Genomic DNA, 24568 nt, shown 5'->3' on the forward strand with positions numbered 1-24568 from the left:
TCCAAATTTTCCGGACCTTTTGAAATTAGAATGAATTTTTAGATTTCGAAAATTTTGGAATTGGAATTGAAATTGATTTTGCAATTCCTAATTTTTTTGGAAATTTTCCGAAAAGATTAATTCTGATCCGATCCATTCGACTTTCACTCCTAGGTAGAATTGCTGAATAACATATTTGAAATCCATTGCAAAAATAGATATTTTTTTTTTCAAACAAGTTTGATAAATTAGTAATTATAGATTCCAAAAATTCTGACTTCAAATCCTCGAATCCAAACGACGAAACAGATTTACGCAGAAAAGTCTGATGAATATATTATTACGAATTTCAAATCCTTCGATCCAAATAAAGCATTTTTCATAGTTTTCAAAAATAATAATTTCTTATATTGCAAGGTGTCCATGTTAAGGAGCGCTTAGGAATACTCTACTGATGACATCAGTTAAGAAAACTCCATTGTCCGATGTTTCGCCTTCTTTCCAAACCTTAAAATCCGATTGAAAGTATTTCGAATCGCTCCACTTTTTCAACGAGACGAGTGAGAAGGGCCCACGTCTTTGCCCGTTCGGGTCTATATAGTACCATATAACATCGTCTAGGAATTCACCACTGCTTTGACCTTTGACTTTTGAGGCCTCATCGTCCGATTCATCATCACTTAAATCGATCACATTATTAGTAATCGAGGGTAGTTTCGCCTTTTCTTGATGACCCTTTTCTACAGAATTTACAATTGGTTGATCGCCTGCATGTATTTTGTAGCCATTAATTAATGGATGCAAAAAAAAACAAATAATAATTTGGAGTAATCGAAACCAAACCCTACACGAGTTACAAAAGAAAGAGTAAACTCACCGATTTCCTTCACTTGTTTGGGTTTCTCAAAGGGATCTTCATGTCCTACACACAACCAAAAAACAGAATAGATAGTAAGTAATCCGTTACATTATTACTCGATGTTTTTTCAAATACGAAGTTTCAGATTCTTGAAGCAAATTGTCTTTTTTCAAGATACTATTTCGACAAGGTTGTTCTCGAGAGAAACAAAATAGCAATTGCGACAAGGTTGAGTTTGCATTGTACTCAGAGTGGACTCATGTTCTACCTGCTATTTTGTTACCGACTTCTCAAAAAAAAAGGAAAAAAAAAAAACAGAAAGTCTACTGCCTCGAGTTTGACCAAATTTTGGATGAAAGCTGTTCATCGCATCAATTTCACGACAAACAAAATAAAAAAAATACTCGAGTTTCAATTTGATAAACAAGAGTACAAAGATCAGATTTTTCCCTTTGTCAAAAGTTACTTACTGTAGAAAAATAACATTCGATAAAATATAAATAATTCAAGTCTTTCAGGAGTAATAAACAATGATTTTACCATATGGGATTTTAAGAGGCATGATGTCATCATTGCTGGCATTGTGCATACTCGGAGCATGTAAATCACTGACAGGAGCTTGAGATGGGGCTAAACTACGTCCAGATCCTGGAAATTTAATAAAATATGAAGTTAAACCAGATAACGAGATTTCAGAGCAAATGACTGCAGTTTTAGTATTTCACATTTAGAAGCAAATAAAGGTCAGATGCCACATAATAAAGAAGTCACCAAGAATAATCATCGTCGAGAAAAATAAGAATATACACATCAAGTTCGTCTCTGATGTTCCAGTTACGTTAAACTTCGACTCAAATATGGGTATAATTTTGATTTTTGACTCTAACTTCCCCTATATAGAAAAGGCCAGTTACCAAGTCAGTGTCGGTCTCTCGAATTTGATGCACGAACTATTTTTTACATTGTGGCAGTGCCGTACAGAAATGGTTGCTCGTAGTTATTTCATACAAGAAAGTGTTTTGCCTCAACCCACGAAATTAAAAAAAATTCTAGACGTACCCTACTAAACTTGTTTAGCACAAATACATTAGAGTTGAGAGTTTTAACTTTCTCAAGTAGTTACTGTTTGTTACTATTTAGTTCTGTAGAAAAGTACTTCTTAGATAAAATATAAAAAATTCGAGCCTCTCAGGAGTAAAAAAAATGATTTTACCATTTGGATTCTTAAGAGGCATGATGTCATCAATGGCAGCATTGTGTATACTCGAAGCATGCGAATGACGGACAGGAGCTTGAGATGGGCCTAAGCTGTCTCCAGCAGATCCTGGAAATGCATTAATGTGTTGTTAAACCCGATAATTATCTGGCATCAATTTTCATATCAGATTTCAGCAAGTGGGGAAAAGCTTCGTTAAGGTGCAAAGTTTACAGTCACGATGTCACATATATAATTTTGCAACCTACTACGAACGAATATAATACCTTGATATTTAAATTTTAATGATTAGATATGCTGCTGCTAGTATAAAGGCGACAAATACATGTTACAGCAAATGTAGAAAATGTAACGATCGTATGCCACACAAAATTGGACAAAATTAAATGTATAAATAAAAAAATAAAATGTGATCTTCAAGAAAATTCACGCATGGAATTGGGATAAGAGATTGCACCTGAAGCATCTGTACTGGAGACATCTGAACTACCCCTAAGAATTGATTTAGGAGAAGAACCACTTTCATTTATTTTTTCGGGAGCGGCAATTACTGTACAATCAGGCTCAAGTTCTTCAGCAATCACTACGGGAATCTTGAGCAATATTTTTTCTCGTTCAGATGGGTTCTGTAGCGCATTCCTTCTTTCTATGTACTCAAACAATGTAAAGTCTAGAAGGTTAAGTAAACAGTGTTCCTCAACAAAGGAATACGATTACATGCAAATCATAAAGCAAATCAGCAAACATACAGTATCGGATATGGTTTTTATGACCATACTCATGTTAGCTAACAAAAAAACTTGGAATCAAGAAAACTGATGACACAGACGATTAAATTATAGTCCAAGATTCTATATGCGAGACACACATTGATAACGAAAACATTACCGTTAAGATATAGAAAGCAAACCAAGAGTTTCGACGCATGAAATATAGGGTTATGAAAGGATATTCTCTGCGCCATCCTTTTTCATTGGCATGATCAATGCGATTCTTTAACAAGGAAAGTTCTTTTGCGATCCACTGTAATCAAATGAAAAGAAGATGGACTAAAGTAGTTAGAACTAAAACAAGGATCCACAATCAAACCAAAATCAGGTTCACCGACAAACGGATAAATTCTACGAATAACTTAATTCGAGTAAATGCAATATCAATTTCAGGTACTCTTTTACAGCAATCCATTTTTATTGGTCCATCACTCGTTGACACACCCATAAGTGAATTTTACATGTTTCTTTTCTAATATCACATCTTTAAACAAAATAATTGGAAGTAAGAATAGACTTAACTTTACGCAAAAGTGTAATATAATGAGTTACAAATGAAATCCCCGAGAAAGGAAAGGAACTGGAAAAGGAAAATAGCAGGACTTACATGATTTGTTATATCAGCATGCAACATTTGGGCCTTCAATTCAAGCTCGTTCTGCAATTATGTTGATGCATTTTTAAACTTTAATAATAGAAAAACAGTAAGAATAACAAAAGTGACAACCAAACAGATACAAAGATAATTATTTCATCATGTAAGAAGACTCAAAAGTCAATCAACAGTATTTATTGACTGTCTGAGGATAATGCATCAAGTAAGGGAAAATCCAAAGCAATTATAAGTTAATTAAGTGTAATGTTCGTCTGTAGCTAAACTTATAATGATTTTTCCACAACTACAACAAGAATAAGAAGAAAATATGATGCCGATACTAGAAAAGTAAAAGAATTGTGTAACGTTTTCAGCTGATTCTCTTTAACCTAAATGAAGGCAGTTTTAAATTAAAACCTTCTAAAAAAAATCATTGCCACTTGATGATTTCTGAACACTACACATACATATTTCCAATCTCTACTCGCATCCCCACATTGCATTTTTAGGTTTCGTTCTGGGGTTTTTGGTTGCAAAAAGAATAAAGTAGGACTGTTGACAGTCGGCCATATAGCAAAGACAGCATAGTAAAAACCTTTCAAATATGTAACCAGTAAACAAGCAAAAGATTATTGACAAGAATTCTTACAACATTGAGCCTTTTAAGCAAGCCATCTTTCATTCTGATCCGGACATCCTCGATTTCTTCCTTTAATAAACAAGGATGAGATCACAATCTAAAAAATCACAGAAAGCTGAAAGCAATGTAAAACTGTGGAAACGGGCATTTACACCAAGAAGGTAGAAAAATCTACATTAGTGAAGTGAGAGCAATACAATGACAAATCGTCATTATATTGAAAACCTAGAGATATTTTTCTTTCACAACTTATCGACTCTCAGAAACCATTATCTCAATTATAAGAGGAGTTTTCTGAATTTCAGCAATATCTCTTATCCAGACTATTTCTTTGTTAAACCAGATACAATAAATCATCGTCGTTCCAGAATCAATTAATATGATACTGTTATTAGTGCTTAAAATTAATTATGCATCCAAGCCAAACTAATCGCCTTTCAAAGGATTAAGGGTTTAGATAAATAATTACCTCAGAAAAATTATCATCGGACAGCATGCATACAGGAACATCTTTAAAAAAGTTTGAAACTCTTAGACGGATTTCAAGACCAACAACGTCGCCACCAGATATCTTTTCTACACCTGTGAAAGATAGAACGTTAGCATTCAATAGCAGTAAATAACACACGCGCTTGTATATGCATGCAAAACAACAATGGAGAAGAGATGACTGAAAGTAAGCAAGTCAGCCTTTTCTTAAGAAATGGCTAGTTGCAGAAATTCGATAATGACGAGCTAGGGCAAACAAAAATTAACAAAGTGCTTTCAGAATCAAGATTGAACTCTTCAGTACTCATTTCATAGAACAGTGAAACGTAAACCATATAGACCAATTACCTGTGACTTGTTGAAGCTGGAAACGGTTCTTCTGATAAATGTCGTTCGGGTCAGATTTCATCCTAACAAAGCTACCAACTATTTTAGCCTCAAAGCTTTCAGGAACCTTAAGAAGCTCCTGAATTAAACTTTTTTTCAAATAAATAAGTTTGATATTTTCAGGAATCACAGCAGCAAAGCAGCTTTTAGGAATCTTCGGAACCTTCTTCATCGGACCAGTAAGATTATTTTTCGAGCCTAAGGAATTTTTTTCCCTCAAATCTTCTTCTTCCGAACTATCTAGGATTTCATCATCGGAGTCGTCGTCGTGGTTTTCGGCAAAATGCTCTTCCAGCATTTCGAATACTTTTATTCGAGACATTGATTTCTTCCCAAACAGGGCATAAAGCCTCTCGTCACACAGGAATTTCTTCTTCTTTTCTGTGCTGGCAAGACCTTTTTCATTTATATACTTGGCGATGAATGCTGCCACGTCATGTTGGGTGTGCTTTTCCCTCGTGTCCTGACCAATCGCTTCGAGAAATTCAATTAAAGGTCGAGATCCCCAACCAATAAACTCAATTATCCTTTTCCCAACTCGTCTCTTCCTTTTCTTACAAACAGTTGGCTTTTCAGACGATACCGCCACCCAAAAGTTGTCATTCATATTCTCAAGACGATATAAGAACACAAACTTCTCAGCAGTGCATAAGTTGTGACAAGAAAGTTCTATCGCGTCCGTAATCTTTTATATAACCATTACGTTCGAGCCTCAAAAATGTACGATTGCTGCCTATGCAATTCCAGAAGTTCTGCGACAAATAGAAGCAAAAAACTTGTCAGCAAAAACGCTAATCGGAAATGTAAACCCTAACGAGTCTCGGTTCACATCCTTTCAGTACAATATAATTACGGGAAAGACGATGGCTATTCAGAGAATCTATATATAGCAAGACAACGAAAATGATATATTAATACCTAGCAGATAACTCTAGTTATATTTCTCTACGATGCAAAGGATGCTTAATTTGGTAACCGAAGCAACAAATAAAGATAAACGAAAGCTTTTACTAATCATCATATTTGGGGAGTGCAATAAACATCTTCCCATTTGAAGAGAATGCAAATACAATGGCATCAATAAAAAAACGTGTACCATCTCGTTGTTAATAAACTCGAATATCCGAACCAAAATAACAATCTACACTCGAAGTCATCGACATGGTAAAGATTTAATAATCTCATGAACAGATTTAATTACAACCCCTCTAACAAACAATCGACTATATAACTTTTTTTCCAAATCTGGGCATAATTTATTTATACATTGAACTTCAGTTACATTCAAATAGACCAATATATAATTTTCTTTCCATAATTGACAAAACAAACATCCAATTGATATAAGCCCCAATCCCTCAATCCTTCATGCATGTGCGTGTGGATAAGAATTTAGGCAAATCAAAACAAAAAAATAAAAAAATTTAATTGACTCACCTAAGCACAAAAATCGTTTACTGAAGCTGCTAAGAACAAACACACAAACAAACAAAATGAACACTGAATTACGAATTAGATTTTTACTTTATTTTAATAAATCGTAACAGAGCTTTTACCAAATAAATTCGACGAAGTGCGAACTAAAATCAGCGAACCCGAATCATAAGCCCTCCGCAGAAGTTTCAAATGAGAGAGAGAGAGAGATTACATTTGCAGAAAGGAGAAAAAATCAAGCGCGGAATCGAATTCGTCCGGAAAAAAAGGGGAATTGATTTGAGAAAAAGGGGAAAGAAGAAGCGTAATAAAATCTGTTGCTGAGCGAAGAGAGACTGTGCTGCTGCAGTTTTCTAAATTGAGATGCTTTTGACAAGTGGAAAGGATTCGTGTCAACCTCTTTTTCATGGCAACTTTACCCTTTTACATTTGTATTTTTAAATATGAAAATATATGATTTTATTAAAATTTCTAATACTAAATTTAATAATCATTTTTAGAAGACAAAAAAATGGATTCATTGTAAGTATAATAATTATCTTTGAAGTACAAATGATTTTTTTTTTTCTCTAAATGAATTAAAAAAAGTGAGATCGATTAGCCCCCCTTCAATAATATATCATTGGCAAAATATGTTGAATTTAAAATAATTACAGAATTACCGATCAACAAGTAATTACAAAAGTATCACGTGGTAGTATATAAAATTTTGCCACTCATAGATAACTACTAAATTGCCGCTCAATAAATAATTATAACATGTAATTACAAAAACGACATTCGACTGGTAATTAGAGAATTGCAACTCTCCAAATAATTACAACACTCAGTGCTAATTACAGAATTGCCATGCACCAAGTAATTACAAAATTCCCATCGACAAAATAACTACATAAATACTACTCAACATCGTAATTACAGAACTGTCACTCAATAAGTAGTTACAAAACGTTCAATGCCACCATCCGCTACATGTGCACGACCCATTGCACAACCTAACGCTCGATCTAATGTTAGAGAGGGAGGGAGAGAGGGAGAGAGAGAGAGATTTTTTTTTTCAGATCGAGAAAGAAAGAACAGTGAGAATTAAATTAGAATTAAGAAAGTTATGCATTAAGGATATCTTTGATAGTTTGCTACTATTAATTATCCAAGCTAACAACAAAAGTATTTTCTGAAATTAGAAAAAAGGGGTTATCTCTTACATAAAATTCCCAAATGAAGGGATTCTTGTTAATTTTCACTTATATTTTAGGGTACTTAAAAGCTGATATTTTGGTCTTGTGAATAGTACTTCTATGTCTTGTAAATAACAGACCTTCAATTCACTGCAACAAACAGTTATCACAAATTTCGGTTATCAACTCTCTCTCTCTCTCTCTCTCTCTCTCTCTCTCTCTCTCTCTCTCTCAGACATTTCTTTCTACGAACATACCAAAATCTTAAACACTGGGCATCCAAACATGGGAATAATGAATTTTCCTACCCAAGAAAACGATTAGTGATTAAGACGGAGCTGCTGCGGCAGTCGAGTGAAGTCTTACTAGAGAAGAGTAGAAACCATCTTGCACATTGATGAGTGTGTGGTGATTCCCTTTCTCCACAATGCTTCCGTTTCTAAAGACGGCAATTACGTCTGCTCCTCTGATTGTAGACAGCCTATGTGCAACAACGATTGTTGTCCTATCAAGCATTACTTTGTCCAGTGCTTCTTGTACTATTTTCTCAGACGCCGAATCCAATGCGCTTGTGGCCTCGTCTAATAATAATATTTTGGGACTCTTCACAATTGCTCTTGCAATTGCCACTCTCTGCTTTTGCCCACCCGAAAGCTGGACCCCACGCTCCCCTACTATAGTGTCATAGCCCTGCCATGCATGCTAGTCAAAATCAGAAAGGAACTATATAGCTGTAGGATCCATACATGTTGTTGTACAATTAAATAATAAATAGTACGCTAAAATTTCTGTGTTTCAGATCGTATAATACATAACCTACTAGTCATTCTCTGTTGTTCGTGAAAAATAAAAACAATTAACGATTTTACTACAACGAATCCAACTCTAGTCATAGGATTTTAACGATTTTACTCGCAATCTTGAAAGGCTTTGCTTGGATTAAGATTCTAGTAAAATTATAAATCCCCATATCATAGAATGTTAATCAGAATTTGATTACTGTGCTGTCTTGAGCAACATAAATTCTTGAACATTCTATATTATGTGTCGAATAATGCATGTTTATAGAAGCAAATGCAACGATTTCAAGAATTTTACTACCTGTTGCATTCCACTAATGAAGTCATGTGCATTTGCCAACTTTGCCGCAACAATAATTTCTGACTCGGTTGCACTTCCTCCCTTCCCACTGGCAATGTTGGCTCGGATTGTGTCGTTAAATAAGACTGGTTCTTGGCTCACAAGCCCCATTTGCTGCCTTAGCCATTTTAATTGAAACTTGTGTATCTCAATTCGATCAAGTGTGATATAACCAGAATCAGGATCATAAAATCTTTGAAGTAACGAGATCACAGTTGATTTCCCACTTCCACTCTCCCCAACTAGTGCAAGTACCTAAATCATTGGGCTAAAAGTTTTTATTGACAAAATATATACATATAGATTCATATGTTCGAAATATTTTACGACCACTGTTATATATATATATTCTAGATTTCACCTTGCCATTGTTGATTGCCAAGGAAAAGTCCTTCAAAATCTGTACACCAGGCCTGATTGGATAGCTAAAGTTGACATGTTCGAATTGAATTTCTCCATCGATATTTTCAAGAGTCATGCCTGACTCATCACTGGGGTCAATCTTGGATTTTCTCTCGAGAACGGCAAATATAGAGTTAGCTGCAATTTTTGCTTTGGTTGAATCTGGAGCGAGCCAGCTCGACGCAGAAATTGCAATCGACACCAGAGTTAGAGTGAAAAAGACCTGCAATTTTAGAAGTTCCGTTTATATGCAAAGAATCACAAGAAACAAAATGCATGCATAATAGACTTACACGGAAGATATCTGAACTGGTGGCTTTTCCATCTCGAACAAATCGGGCCCCTGCGTAAAAGCTGGTGGCATAGACCAAATACAAGAAGCATACAGATAAACCAAATCCTATTCCACTTGTCAATCCTTGTTTAATCCCATTTGTGGCCGGTCCTTCACATTTCTTCGTGTACATCTCTAAAACCCTCTCTTGGGCGCAGAACGAAGCAACCGTTCTTATATTACCGACAGCATCGTTAACTACTTGACTTGCTTCCTCATACATCAACTGCAACCGTTTAGATAAAACACAGATCAAACAGAATAAACCCATGTTTTTTAATTTGATTTATTGGTTGAGAAAATGTACCTTTGCATCTCTGCTGAACCCTTTGATGGAGTTCATTTGAGCATATCCATTGAGAAACAGAAGAGGTACCATTGCAAGGACGATAAATGCCAACTGCCAACATGCTTCAAAAGCTATAGCCAACCCAATTACTAATGCGGATGCATTTTCAACAACCAGTGCTAGAGCATCACCAACTAGAGCACGAATAAAAGCTGCATCGGTGGAGAGCCTTGCACCTATCACGCCGCTCGAGTTTTCAGGCTCATCGAACCAGCCTATCTCCATGTTAATCACCTTCTCAAAGCACATTAGTCTAATTCGCCGTACCAATTTATTCCCAGCAACGCCAAATAAATGTGTTTTTGATGGGTATGCAATTAAAGACACAACTCCAAGAATGACAAACATCATAGCCCAAAATTCTGAATCCTTTTTTAGTTTATGTGGCAATTCCAAGAAAGCTTTAATTACACCAGAAAGTATTAAGCCAAAGATCGGCATTATTGCCCCCACAATAATGGCAGATATGACCCCTACTATTAACACTGGTGCCTCGGCCTTGTTGAAATAAGCAAGGCGAAAAATTGAGACTTTTGCAAGTCCCTTAGATATTTCAGAAGAAACGGGACTTTCATTGATTAGTGCACTTTCCGAGACCCCCATTGAGGACCCCGAACTCAAAGAATGCATAGATGATATTCTTTGACTAGACTCTTTGCCAAAGCTTATTGTTATACTTATATCTGCCTTGTGTTCGTCGTCAATGTCTTCATTTGCTTGTTGCAAGTGTATGAGTTTAGAATACACCCCTTGAGGATACTTGAGTAGGTCGATGTGTGTGCCTGAAAGTTGAAATGAACATCAAGTTAAAATGTGTTGTCTGCAAAAATCCCAAAAGAAAGTCTTTTTTATTCTTGAGATGCTTTGGATATTCATCTTAACGATATTAGTATAACGGTTAGTCTTTGAAAGCATGATTTGAAATACCTTTTTCAACTATTTTTCCATTATGAAGGACTGCAGTCATATCGGCATTTCTAACAGTGCTCAGGCGATGTGCAACTATGACCGTTGTTCGTTCCACCATAATCTTTTCTAGAGCCTCTTGCACAATTCTCTCAGAGTGTGCATCTAGTGCGCTAGTTGCCTCGTCCAGAAGTAGAATTCTTGGGTTTTTCAGGATTGCTCTGGCTATGGCGACTCTTTGTTTTTGACCACCCGAAAGTTGAATCCCGTTTTCTCCAACCATAGTATCTAACCCCTGCATTATGCATAAACAACTTAAAGAAACTAGTTACTCAAGAAACAAATAGAGAATGTTTGGAGAATATACCATGGGGAGTTTATCAATAAAATCAATTGCATTTGCTAATTTTGCTGCTTCTCTGATATCTTCGAGCGTTGCACCATCTTTTCCATATGCAATATTTTCCGTGATGCTGCCTGCGAAAAGAACGGGTTCTTGGCTAACAAGACCTATTTTCGATCTAATCCACTTGAGTTGAAATTCTCTAAGATCAATTCCATCAATTAAAACTACACCAGCGAGTGGATCGTAAAATCTTTCTATCAAACTAATCACAGTAGACTTCCCGCTACCACTTTGCCCAACCAAAGCAGCAGTGGTGCCGCTAGGAATAATAAGAGAAAATCCATCGAAGATATGCTCTTTTGGCCTTGCCGGATAGCTGAAACAAACATCTCTCAACTCTATATCTCCAATAATGTCATTCAATATCTTTCCTTTGGTATCATAAGCATCTATGGTTGGTTTTCTATTTATTGTCTCAAACATCTTAATCGCTGCTGCTTGACAAGCGGCAAATGAAGCCAGGGGAGGAGCCGCTTGACCCAGAGAACTGAAATTGACGATTTGCAAAATTATTAATCTCAATTCGGAATTCGGTTTTAGAAAGAAAAAGAAAAAAAAAACATTTTATAGGGCAATACAAGAACCACTTTAAAATGACATCTCTAAGAGAGACTTACGTAGCACCTATTATCACTGCAAGGAGTACGGTGATCACTTCACCTCCTGTATAGCCTTTGTGCAAGATCATATTTGCACCGAACCAAACAGCCAGAGCAAAACTGGAGAACATGATAAACAGGAGGGATCCTGTACCTACTCCAGAACTCAAGCATACATTTAAATCGGATTTATAAGAAGCATCAAGGAATTTCTTGTATTTAGCCACAGCTTGGTTCTCCCCGGTAAATGATGCAACCTTAACAAGGTTATTAAATCAGCATTGAGATCTGGTGTTTTCGATATATGGATTCAACATGGGATAAGTAAACTCACAGTTCTGATGGATCCAATTGTTTGTTGGAAAACATTTGCCGCATTAGAGTATGATTTTTCTGCTCGGGAAGCTATCTTGGAACTGAGGGAGTACATGACTCCACCGGATATAACAATCAACGGGATTGATGTCAACATGACTAATGTAAGATGCCACCCTTTCACAAAGGCAATCACAAAACCTCCTAGAAATGATGAAACCCCCTGCACAAAGTTTCCCACCTGCACCATCACACAGACAATAAGAAGGACAATGGACACTAAAATTAACGTCAGTAGAGTAAAAAAGAACCACCTTCTCCCCTATTGCATCTTGAATGAGAATGGTATCAGAAGACATCCTTTCAATTACTTCTCCAGTACTTACTTCCTGGTCAAAGTATGCGATATCCTGTCGCAGTATAGTTTGCAGATAAAGACTCCTAATTCTTGCAGACTGCCTCTCCCCAGTAGTTATCCAACAAGAAACCTCTAGAAAAAATCCGAAGTTTTATAAATTTAAGAAGAAAAAAAAAATCTTCTGAGAGAAAAATTATCGTTATGAGCACTTACGAAGAAATGCTGCGGCCCCGCATCCCAAAGCCAAGTAAACGAATTTAAGAGATACCTAAAGTCAGTGATAAAACTAAGTAAGAGAAAGATCATCTTTCAGTGCTTGTAAATATGCAATATACTTGAGAAATATATATTAAATATCCGACGTGATGCAGAAATAATTTTTTTACATGTCGCAATGATGCTTAAAGATAAAGAGAAGTTATAATCTTAATTAGCTGAATTGCAGTTTTCTTTTACACATACCTTAGACACCTCCGATAGAGGGTCGTCGCTCTTGGATATCCCGAAAACATCCGTTAACTCCCCTAAAATGAGGGACATTATGGGCTGTGACAGACCATTGCCAATAGCAGCAATTGTACCAATTGCCATCAGAATTTTGTCCCTAAAATCTGCAAACGAGAACAGCTTGTAAAACCGAACGGTCTTCATGGGCTCCTTTGCCTCAGCCTGGCTTTCTTTGTTCTCCACCATCTTTACAATCTTATTCCCTGTTCAACCATAGAGCAATATAAATTACACATCAGTTCGGAAATAATTTCCATTAATATTCAGCTTATGATATGAAAAATATCTTCAAATCTGACGATCATAATAATGAAAACTGAAGCATCGGCATAATGACTTAGTACCCAAAAAAAAACTGGCAAAGCAAATGAAGTCTTCCAAGAGACTCAAAGATTAAATGATATCTACACTGTGTCTTCAAACATAAACTGCCAAATCGGAAAAAAAAAAAAAAAAAAGAACAAAAAAAACAGAGTGGAAAGCATATCTAAAACAAGAATCTGAGGATAATAGCATCTAAAAATGTCAAACAAATATTTACAACAATCTTAATCTTTTGCAGCAACAGTTGAAATCACGTCTATGTAGTACGTATCATATTCAATATTGGATGACATCATAATTTTCTTCAAGCAAAACAAGCTCAGCTCTAAGTTTGTATTTTTTGGACGAAAGCATTTTAGCAAAGAACTTAATCCATAACCGCAAATCACCGTGCTTGTTCGGACAGATTCATTTGACAATGGATTTCAAATCCCTATCTCTTAAAACCGATTATTTTGAGTTATATGCTAGATTTGGAATCTGCTTTTTTGATGGAATCGTTCCAAATATTCTCTTCAAATTCAAATTCTCTCAGATAATTTCGAACAAAAATCACATGCACGCAAATCCCAATAGAGGTATGTATACTTGTAAAATCAAGTGAAATTTTGTTGGACAAAGGTTCATCGACACCTTCATCATCATCAATAATCGCAAATGCCAAACAATGCTTTATGCAAATCAAAAATAAACAAAAGGAATCAAAGCAAACAGAGGAAAGAGATTAGGGTATTACCAGATTCCTATTTCGGAGATTGTTCGACAGAGTGCGAGTAATAAATTCCATAGAGGAGCTGCATTTAAACACTGAACAATCCAACACGTTTTACTGCAACGAGGGAATATAATATAGAACACGAGGAACGATCTTCAAACAAGCAATCTCTCTCGAACGATCTTCAAACAAGCAACTAACAGAGAATATCTGAAAGAGCTGACTACAGATCATTTTCACTAATATTTTAGTGATTTTGAAGTAGAATCAAATCTTCCAGGAACAATTTTTTATTTTTTTTTTCCCGTTATTTTGGTAAATGTGATGCGCTCTCTCTCTCCCTTCTCCCGCCCGTTCGCACGTCTACTGTGAGAGTTCTTAATTATTTATTTTTTAGTTCACCAGGTTTTTAAATTATTTTTTATTTGAATTTTAATATAATAAAAGGTAAATTACACCTACACCTCGTGCATCATGCCAAAATAACTTTAAGGTTCCTGTAGTATTAGTAATTACTTTCACACTCCTGAAACAATTACCGGAGCCAAAATTTCATTGACGAAAAATTATAAATTTTATATAAAATAATAGGGTAAATTACACCCACACCTCTGAGGTATGCTAAATAACTTTAAGATCCCTGTAGTATCGATAGAGTTGTAACGGACAATAAGTTTTTTTAAGAAGTGATGGCAACAAAGAGGAGCTAGCTCATTCTGCAATTGTTTTTGGGTCAACTCCTAAAATGAACGCCATTATTGAAAAACTCAACAATCCAACACGTTGAATTTCTGCGATGGGGGAATATAATATAGAACACGAGGAACGATCTTCAAACAAGACTGACTACAAATTATTTTCACTATTTTTTTTCAGTGATTCTGAAGTAGAATCAAATCTTCGTGATTCTGCCATCTCCTAGGAACAATTTTTTTATTATTATTTTGGTAGAATGTGATGCACGCCTCTCCTCTCTCTCTCTCTCTTTTCTAACTCTCCTCTTATCTCGCCGGTTCGCACGTCTACTGTCAGGGTCCATTTGGATGGAGGGATTTGATTTGGGGAATGGATTTGAAATGACTCCAATTTTGGAGTCATTTGAAATCCATCACTATTACTCCAAAATCAACTAAAAAGGAGGGGTGGGGATTTGAAATCCATCTCCAAATCCCTCAATCCAAACAAGTCCCGAGGGATTTGTTATTATGGATTTGAAATCCCTCCCCCAAATCCCTCCATCCAAATGCACCATGAGTTCTTAATTATTTATTTAAGGTAAATTACACTTACACCCCTAAGGTATGATAAAATAATTTTAAAGTCTCTATAGTATCGGTAATTTCAATTACTCCTGAAACATTGTTAGAAATTCTAACGGAATAATAAATTTGATAAGTGATAGAGACAACATAGAGCTAGGGGGTGACACGGCTCCCCCAACATTTCTTAAATCATTATTATACTATATAAAATTTATAAATTTTAATTTATGGTAACATTAACGACCAGTGGCGGAGCCACCCTTTGGCAAGGGTGGGCTCCAGCCCACTCTCATTATTTAAAAATTTATACTATATATTACATCTATATATAATTAGCCCCCCAAATAGTTTAATTTAGCCCACCCAAGTAATTTAGTTTAGCTTATCTATCAAAAAATTTATGTTATATTAGTTGAAGTTTATAATTTGTGGTTATTTTATGCTATTTTATGTTAATGAATATAAAAAAAATCGGGGGCGCTGCCCCCGAACCCCCGTCAATGTTAAGCTCACCCACCCAAGTAATTTAGTATAGCTTTTATGAGTTTAAGTTTATAAATTTGTACTTATTTTGTGCTATATTTTTATGTGAATGAATCAAAAAAAAAAAATCGGGGGCGCTGCCCCCGAACCCCCGTTAATGTTAAGCCCACCCTGTCTCAAACTCCTGGCTCCGCCACTGTTAACGACCCTGCGGAAAACAAATATAGTGCATATAAGTCTCAGGACATGTTGGCTCCGGTAATTGTTTAAGGGACGTAGTTGTAATTACAAATGTCACAAGGACATTAAAGTTATTTTAGCATACCTTAGGGGTATAGGTGTAATTTACCATTTAAAAAAATATTTTTTTGGACAAATTACGGCCACTCTTTGAAGTAAGGTATAATTACGAATGAATCTTTATTGCTTGCATAATTACAACCACCTTTCAACTATGTATTATCTTACACGTCCACCCTTACAATATCAAATTTACCTAGGGGTGTTCATCCAGTTGATAAACCGATCGAATCGAACCGAACGAAAATTCATACATGCCGATTACCGAACCGTTATTTCAGTGTGGTATTCAGTTTTATTTTATTTTATTTTTTATATATATATATATATATATATATATATATATATATGAGTACTTGAACTAAAATTAATTTAAAAAAATCAAAAAAAAATATTTTTAATAAAATTTTGGTAATTCGGTTATTTATCGAACCAAACGCAAAACGGTATGAAATTTTGGCGTACTGCAATTTCTGTACTATTTTCCAAATGAACGCCTATAAATTTATCAACTGGAGAGATTTTTTCGTAAGATACTATATATATAGTTGAGGGGTGCTTGTAATTATGTAAACATGAAGGATTTTTTCGTAATTTACCCTTATCTCACGGGTGATCGTAATTTGTCCTATTTTTTTGGCCCGATAATTTTTTTTGCAGACGCAAAAGTTATGGTGAATAATTAGTAATACAGAAAACCAAGATTTGTTCGACCCTACACCCGGTGAAAAACACCGGGTGAGTCTTCTGCTGCCACGTGTCTTTTTTTTATATTTTATAATAGATTCCCCGCTAGGGTTTACCTTTAGGGGTTTTAGAATAATAAAAAAAAAGAACACGTGGCAGCAGAAGACCCACCCAGTGTTTTTCACCGGGTGTAGGATCGAAGGAACCGAAAACCAAGATGTATTTTTCTTGGTATTACAATATATTTTTAAGATACTCTTTCAACTTTTGATATTAACACATTTCAGCCATTCACAAGCAACTAATTAGTTAAGAACATATTGTTAAAAATTTAAGGGCAAATTGCACTTCGCCCCTTCAAAAAAAGCCATTTTGCTCTTTCCCTCCTCAAAATAGAAAGAATGAGACTGTCCCCTTTAAAATATATAACTCGGCGCACTATATCTCAGATGTGTATATCCTGGCTAATTCTCACCGGATTTCAGTAATGAGGAATGGTAATTTTGTCTTTTAAGACTATAAATGTCATTTGACCATATTCCACTCCGTATTACCATTGGGACGGACTCTCTTTTCTCTCCCAAATCGAATCACCCAAAAAAACCTAGGTTCTTCTTTTCTTCCAAATCAAGTAAATCGACGGGCAACAACCATATGTTCTCCATCGATGGTTCAAAGGATTCCTCAAAGGTAACAATTTATTCCATAATTTTATCTGTTCCTATGAAAAAAAACATTGCACAATCCTTAACAAATCGAAGTTGGATACCATTGTTCGGTCTCTGCGTTCCTTGCCGTAATTCCCAACTCATCGTCTATGAAGAACATAGAACATTTTACGTCGAATTTAGAAGAGAATTTCGTCAAATTTGCAAGAGAGTTTCACCCGTTTGGGAAGTGAATAATGTGTCATTGGGAACACTTAGTAACTCAGTATTGAAAACGGGATTTCAAAGCGGAAAATACACATTTGCGGCAAAATGCACCGAGTTATATATTTTGAAGGGGGACAGTCTCATTTTTCTATTTTGTGGGGTAAAGTGCAAAATTAGAAATTTACAGGGGGTGATGGAAAATTTGCCCTTTAATTAATTTGCATTATTAAGAACAAAATGCATTTTACCCCTATAAATTTTCCAAATTTGCACTTTCCACCCTAAAAAATAAAATAAAAACGAGACAACTCCCCTTTTAAATAATGTCCCCGTTGCACTTAGCAAAAAAATTAATTTTTCGTGGATAATGTGCAATATTGTAACAATTTAAATGGACAAACGTACAACAACAGTAACATTTAAAGGGGCAACGTGCAACAAATATACTATTTTAAGGGGTAATGTGCAGCAAAAACACTGAATTATGGTTAATAACCCATTGGCTATCAATTTAACATGCAACAAAAATAACATTTTAAAAGGGCACACTCACTTTTGTTAATTTTGAGGGGGTAAAGTGAGAAAATTGGAAATTTACAGGGGTTGAAGTGCAATTTTTCACTTATTATAATTTGACTCATTTTAAGTTTATATAATTTTTAATCTGTAGGTATCCGATAATAGTTGTATGATTATTATTTAAGAATATGCTCGTATGTATTTTAAATTTTGACATACTATTTAAGTTCGATCTTTTCGTCGATATCGGACATTTGATCCGCGTAAACATAGTTTTATAACTCAACCAATATTCACTTCTGTAGAGGATGTTGTTTCACAAGAATACAGAAAAGAATAAGAAACTATATACTGAAAAAAAAAAAAAAAAAAAAACCAACATTGATCAAATTTGGCTGAATTCCACTTTGCACCCTTGAAACATACCATTTTGGCATTTTGCACCCTCGAAAAATAATAATAGCACTTTGCACCCTCAAAACACAATAAATCATTCACAATGCACCCTCAATTGAATAATAAAGGCAATTTCATTTTCCATTGGTGTTTTTCTTTTTGGGGTACAAAATAAAAAAAAATGTTATTTTCTTGAACCTCAAACATAATTTCGAGTGGACAAAGTGCGAAAAAATAAAAATTACACCGGATTATTTAAAAAATCTACATTTTCTTACAAAAGAAAAATAAAAAATAAAATTTTATCACTAAATTATTCGATTGATAGATCTTTTATGTAACTGTTTGAAAATATTAGGTGAAAATAATTGGAAGAAAATATAATTTTCAGATAACTTGATAACGGAATAGCGGAATGATTTTTTTTTCGTAAAATATTTTATTATGATAAAAAATATAATTTTTAAATATGTTGATGAAATGTATTTTTATTTTTGAACTTTATAGTTTCAGAATGATTTATGAATAAAAAAAATATTTAACATTTGGCATCCTAAAAAAATATCACTAAAAATATTAAATTTATATTTTTTAGCTTTAAAAATTCATTTGGGGTGCATTATGCATGATTTATTGTATTTCGAGGGTGCAAAGTGCTATTAATTTATTTCGAGGGTGCAAAGTGCCAAAATGGTATATTTCAAGGGTGCAAAGTGGAATTAAGCCATCAAATTGGGTGTCTGATAAGTGTTCGTTTTGCACGATTTTTGCTTATCAAATCCTCGAGTTTTGGTCTTCGTTCGTCCGAGTTTCGGCTTTATTTGTATATATTATTGTGTTTCTTGTTTTATTTATATTTCAGGGTTTTATTAGATATTTTTGCCGAGTTAAGGCCATTTGAAAGCAAAACCGAATTTTCAAGCCAATTTTGGGGCCAAGAAGACCCAGATCGCGATCTTGGGGTTGTCACAGAACGAAAATGGATCAAGACCCAGATCGTAATCTGACATTCTGGATCGCGATCTGGGGGTGTTTACAGTGCTGAAATGTTGAAGATCCAGATCGCGATCCAGCAATCCGTATCGCGATCTGGGGGGTCTACAGTGCTGAAATATTGAAGACCCTGATCGCGATACACATTTTTGAATCGCGATCTGGCATGGCGATGGGCAGTTCCCCGAGGCCGCCAGATCGCGATCCAAGCAACCCAGATCGCGATCTGGGCACGCCTTTTGAGAAAGATATTTTGTTTTGCAAAGCTTCTTGAGGAAGCTTTGCATTTCACTATAAATAGAAAGGCCCTTTCATTCTTCATTTCTTCTTAGACTTTTTACGGTTTTCGACAGTTCTTCGCGGGAATCATCAACGGGGTTTCGACTTGGGTTTTTCTTACGCAATTTCTTTACGTTTTGTTCTTCATTTCCTTTGTACATTCTTTTGACATTATGTTTGTTATGAACTAAGAACATTTTCTTCTAGGGTAATGAAGCCTTGTACATATTGATTTCGATCGTCATTTCTGTTATCTATTTGTCGTGTTTCGATTTCGTTTATGTTTTCCTGTATTAAATGCTTCTGATTGTTTGATCAGCTCTCGGATTGATATTAAATTGGAATGAACTCGAGAGAGGATTTCTTGTTTGAAGTTAGGAAAACATAGCTCGGGATGTGGAAACGGAGACGTGATGCACTTCGGGTAGCCCTTAAGGACTTGACCTAAATGCTCTCTTACTGAACGGAGACGTCGGACCTATGGGTAGACTCTAACTACACTGGAGACGGGGGTTAGAGTACATTAGCGTCTGGGTTAACGAATAGGAATGTGATTTTAGATAACGGATTTGTAGATCGTTGTTGATTATACATAGGTGCATTTGGCCCTAGAAATCCCTTTTAAATCGAAGTCCCCGCGTTGAGTTGTCGTTACTTTATTTACGTATATTCTATATTTGCATGTTTACGATCTTGCATGCTTTTAAATTAGGGTTTCTCATTATTCCAAATATTTACAATCGGCTAGATAATATAACGATAATATAATTACACTACTCAGCATGTGAATCTACAAGGTCCCTGTGGATCGATATCCGGAACCACTGTTCTGCAAAATGGCGATACCGTATACTTGCGGTAATTTATACGTGAGAAAAACGCGTATCAGTGTCCAATAAAATGATTTAAGACAAAGCTGCAGTGAGAAGAGTAGAAACCATCTTCGAGATTGATGAGTGTGTGGTGATTCCCTTTCTCCACTATGCTTCCGTTTTTAAAGACGGCAATTACGTCTGCTCCTCTGATTGTTGACAGCCTATGTGCAACAACGATTGTTGTCCTATTCAGCATTACTTTGTCGAGTGCTTCTTGTACTATTTTCTCCGATTCTGAATCCAATGCACTTGTGGCCTCGTCTAATAGTAATATTTTGGGGCTCTTCACAATCGCTCTTGCAATTGCCACTCTCTGCTTTTGCCCACCCGAAAGCTGGACCCCACTCTCCCCCACTATCGTGTCATACCCCTGCCATGCATGGCAGTACAATCATACAATTCATTAATTTTCGAATAATGTATGTCAAATATAGAAGCAAATGCAGATCTAAAAAAAACAAAAAAAAAAAAAAAAAAAAGAAAATTCACCTGTTGTAGTTCACTAATGAATTCGTGTGCGTTTGCCAACTTTGCTGCAGCTATTATTTCTACCTCGGTTGCGCTTTCTCCTCCCTTTCCATTGGCAATGTTGGCTCGGATTGTGTCGTTGAACAAGATTGGCTCTTGGCTCACAAGCCCCGTTTGCTGCCTTAGCCATTTTAATTGGAACGTGTGTATCTCAATTCCATCAAGTGTTATTTGACCTGAATCGGGGTCGTAAAACCTTTGCAGCAATGAGATTACAGTCGATTTCCCACTCCCACTCTCCCCAACCAGTGCAACTACCTGAATTAATTAAGTTAAATATTTTAAATTAAAATATTTTAAATTAAAATGATATGCGTTAAATTTTCTACTACAGGATGTACGACGTTGTCACCTTGCCGCTGTTGATTGCCAAGGAAAGATGCTTCAAGATCTGTACGCCTGGCCTAGTCGGATAGCTAAAGTTGACATGCCTTATTTCAATTTCTCCGTTAACGTTTTCAAGAGTCATGCCTGACTCATCACTAGGGTTAATTCTAGATTTCTTATCAAGAACGGCAAATACAGAGTTAGCTGCAGCTTTTGCTTTTGTTGAATCCGGAGCGAGCCAGCTCGATGTAGAAATTGCGATCGACACCAGGGTCGGGAGCAAAAAAAACCTGCAGTTTTACAAGTTTTTTTTTTTTTTTATATGCACATATAAAAAAAAATGAATGCAGAATAGACTTACGCGAAAGATATCTGAAGTGGTGGTTTTTCCATCCTGAACAAATCGGGCGCCTGCATAAAAGCTGGTGGCGTAGACCAAATATCCGGTACCTAGTCCACTACTCAAGCCTACCTTTACATCGGATTTGTAAGAAGCAGTAAGAAATTTCTTGTAGTTAGACACAGCTTGCTTCTCCCCAAGTAAACGATGCAACCTTAACACAATCAAGATCACGGCATATGCTTTAAACTTAGCCTCGAGATCAGATATTAGCAGCTTATGGATTCAACGTGGAATAAGTAAAAACTCACAGTTCTGATGGATCCAATAGTTTGTTGAACAACATTGGCGGCATTAGTGTATGCTTTTTCTGCTTGGAAAGCCATCTTTGATCTGATGACATACATAACTCCACCAGATAAAAAACAATCATCGTGATCGATGTCAACAAGACTAACGTAAGAAGCCAAAAAGGCAATCACAAAACCTCCAAGAAACGATGTAGCCATCTGCACAAAGTTTCCCACCTGCACCATTGCACGGACGATAAGAAAAAGACAACGCATAATAAACTTTTAAAATCAATACAGATAAAACAGAACCACCTTCTCTCCAATGGCATCTTGAATGAGAATGGTGTCAGACGACATCCTTTCGATTACTTCTCCGGTACTCACTTCTTGGTCAAAATATGCAATCTCTTGTCGCAGTATAGTTTTCAGATAAAGACTCCTAACTCTTGCAGCCTGCCTCTGTCCAGTAATCATCCAACAAGCAACCTCTACAAAAACGAGAAGTTGTTTCGTAATTTTAGGATATGCCGTATAACTTCGAGAGAAAAAAAAAAGATGATCTTAATCGTACTTACGAAGAAATGCTGCTGCCCCGCACCCCAAAGCCAAATAAACGAATTTAAGACATACCTAATATTTATGATAAAACTAAGTAAGTGATAGATACATCAGCAATAAATTGAGCAATATGCATTCATGTGTCAAAGTGTGATGCAGAAACAATTTGTTTACATGTTCTTTTTTTTTTTTTTTTTTTTTACGTACCTTAGACACCTGTAATACAGTCCCGTTGGTTTGCACTACCGCGAAAACATCTATTAATTCACCCAAAATGAAGGTCATGAGGGGCTGTGACAAACCATTACCCATAGCAGCAATTGTACCTATTGTCATCAGAATTTTGTCCCTAAAATCTGCAAACGAGAACAGCTTGTAAAACCGAACGGTCTTATGCAATTGTACCTTTTCCTCAGCCTGGCTTTCTTTTATTCCAGAGGAACTCGGGGGTTCTGTTTCCAGGTTATATCCATATAGCACTAGAGCGTTACACATCTGTTCGAAGAATTTCAATCAACGTGCAGCTGTGGGCACAATGCTTAGAAAAAACCCAAAAAATAAAAAAAGTTGATGCAGTGGGCAGAACGAACGACCGGGTACCAAAAGACCGAAAGATTAAATGATATCTAAACTGTTTCATCGAACATATACTGCAAAGTTGGACGAAAAATAAGCGCAAATTCATAGTTGAAACACGAATTTTAAGCTAGCATTATCTAAAAATGTCGAGAAGATTCGGAAATTTACCCCAACGTAGACAGTGCTTCCAATAGCCCAAAAAATCGAAACAATCTTAAACTTGTATCATTGAATAATCATAATCTGCTTCAAGCAAAACAAGCTAAGCTCTGTGATTGTATTTTTTGGATGGAAATATTTGAGCTAAGGATTTCCAATTCACTAACTAACTCTTACTTTGAATCCCATTCTATATGGAGTCAATTTGAAATCTTTCCCCAAATTCTAAAATCAAATCAAATCAAATCAAATTTCCTTCAATCGAACTCAAATGCTCACTGAGGTTATTTTTCCTACAATTTTTTCTAGCACAAACCACACCCATGCAAATTCCAATAGATATATATCAACTATCAAACACCATCTTCGAGAGAGAGAGAGAGAGAGAGAGAGAGAGAGAGAGAGAGAGAGAGAGAGAGAGAGAGATTTTACCAGTTCTCCAATTTGGGAGAGAATGTTCAGGAAAACTCAAAACGCCATTATTAACCGACACTGAATTTTCCAACACGTCCAGTTGAAGTTTTGCCATGGGAATATAATATACAACACGAGGAAGGAACCATTTTTAAATCTATATATAATATATAAAAAGAGGATCTATGCCCTCAATGATTGACATGTGGCAAATGATGATGTCATTTATCAAAATTGTTTAGTTGGAGTTCAATTGATGAGGTGGATTCTTCAATTGGTGAGATGTCAATTTTATTTTGGTATGTATTTAAGTTATTTCCTTTCTAACATTTATACACTCATTTAAACAATTACCACATGTATATATATTATTTCCAAAGTTAATATTTTATAAATTCGAAATAAAAAAATCTTATTTTTATTTTCAGTATTTTAAAATACATTTATTGAAAAAATTCATGATACTCAATTTTTTTATGAATATTTTTTTAATATTAAAATATTAAAATAAAGGAATACATTTTTTTTTCAATATTTTGGAATCTTCGAATATCCATTCAATAAAAAAAATGGGATATTTGTATAAAATGAATATATTAATAAATTAATATATATTTCATAATTTTTTTATTTAAATATATACATTTAATATATATAAAAACTAATATATATATATATATATATATATATATATATATATATATATATATATATATATATATATATATATTTTAATTTTAATTAATAATTCAAATTAATATACTAATAAATTAATTTATCAATATACATGGAAATAATT

At 35.2% G+C, this 24568-nt stretch overlaps 2 protein-coding genes and 1 pseudogene across 6 annotated transcripts; all 3 read right to left on the reverse strand.

Annotated features, from left to right (window-relative positions):
- Positions 1 to 289: 289 nt before the first annotated feature.
- On the reverse strand, positions 290 to 6804 carry LOC105969516 (SWIB/MDM2 and Plus-3 and GYF domain-containing protein). 3 transcript variants are annotated; one of them, XM_088812338.1, is made up of 11 exons: positions 6584 to 6804; positions 4897 to 5687; positions 4529 to 4641; positions 4069 to 4128; positions 3432 to 3482; positions 3007 to 3077; positions 2512 to 2717; positions 2052 to 2162; positions 1379 to 1486; positions 857 to 901; positions 290 to 746 (listed from the first exon to the last, which is right to left on the reverse strand). In XM_088812338.1, exons 2-11 carry the CDS (start codon positions 5540 to 5542, stop codon positions 406 to 408), a joined length of 1752 nt encoding a protein of 583 aa, XP_088668464.1. In that variant the 5' UTR covers positions 5543 to 5687; positions 6584 to 6804; the 3' UTR covers positions 290 to 405. The 3 variants fall into 3 exon arrangements, with proteins under 3 accessions (XP_088668464.1, XP_088668474.1, XP_088668468.1); XM_088812348.1 differs by having other exon boundaries at positions 6373 to 6758; XM_088812342.1 differs by having other exon boundaries at positions 6492 to 6739.
- Positions 6805 to 7672: 868 nt separating this feature from the next.
- On the reverse strand, positions 7673 to 14295 carry LOC105969498 (ABC transporter B family member 11-like). 2 transcript variants are annotated; one of them, XM_088812356.1, is made up of 13 exons: positions 13924 to 14295; positions 12819 to 13066; positions 12570 to 12624; positions 12313 to 12488; positions 12018 to 12239; positions 11702 to 11940; positions 11046 to 11571; positions 10700 to 10973; positions 9731 to 10554; positions 9383 to 9649; positions 9049 to 9312; positions 8649 to 8942; positions 7673 to 8237 (listed from the first exon to the last, which is right to left on the reverse strand). In XM_088812356.1, exons 2-13 carry the CDS (start codon positions 13047 to 13049, stop codon positions 7875 to 7877), a joined length of 3735 nt encoding a protein of 1244 aa, XP_088668482.1. In that variant the 5' UTR covers positions 13050 to 13066; positions 13924 to 14295; the 3' UTR covers positions 7673 to 7874. The 2 variants fall into 2 exon arrangements, with proteins under 2 accessions (XP_088668482.1, XP_088668485.1); XM_088812359.1 differs by having other exon boundaries at positions 12385 to 12488; positions 13924 to 13995.
- Positions 14296 to 20420: 6125 nt separating this feature from the next.
- Positions 20421 to 23897, reverse strand: LOC148772422 (ABC transporter B family member 11-like; annotated as a pseudogene). The gene is made up of 9 exons (XR_016030101.1): positions 23788 to 23897; positions 22825 to 23112; positions 22635 to 22689; positions 22372 to 22547; positions 22078 to 22293; positions 21753 to 21980; positions 21452 to 21716; positions 21061 to 21357; positions 20421 to 20941 (listed from the first exon to the last, which is right to left on the reverse strand). The product of XR_016030101.1 is annotated as an ABC transporter B family member 11-like (transcript).
- Between the last annotated feature and the right edge of the window lie 671 nt (positions 23898 to 24568).

This window comes from Erythranthe guttata, chromosome 2, assembly GCF_056151865.1.
Source record: "Erythranthe guttata isolate IM_541 chromosome 2, IM_541, whole genome shotgun sequence".
Classification (NCBI taxonomy): Eukaryota; Viridiplantae; Streptophyta; class Magnoliopsida; order Lamiales; family Phrymaceae; genus Erythranthe; species Erythranthe guttata.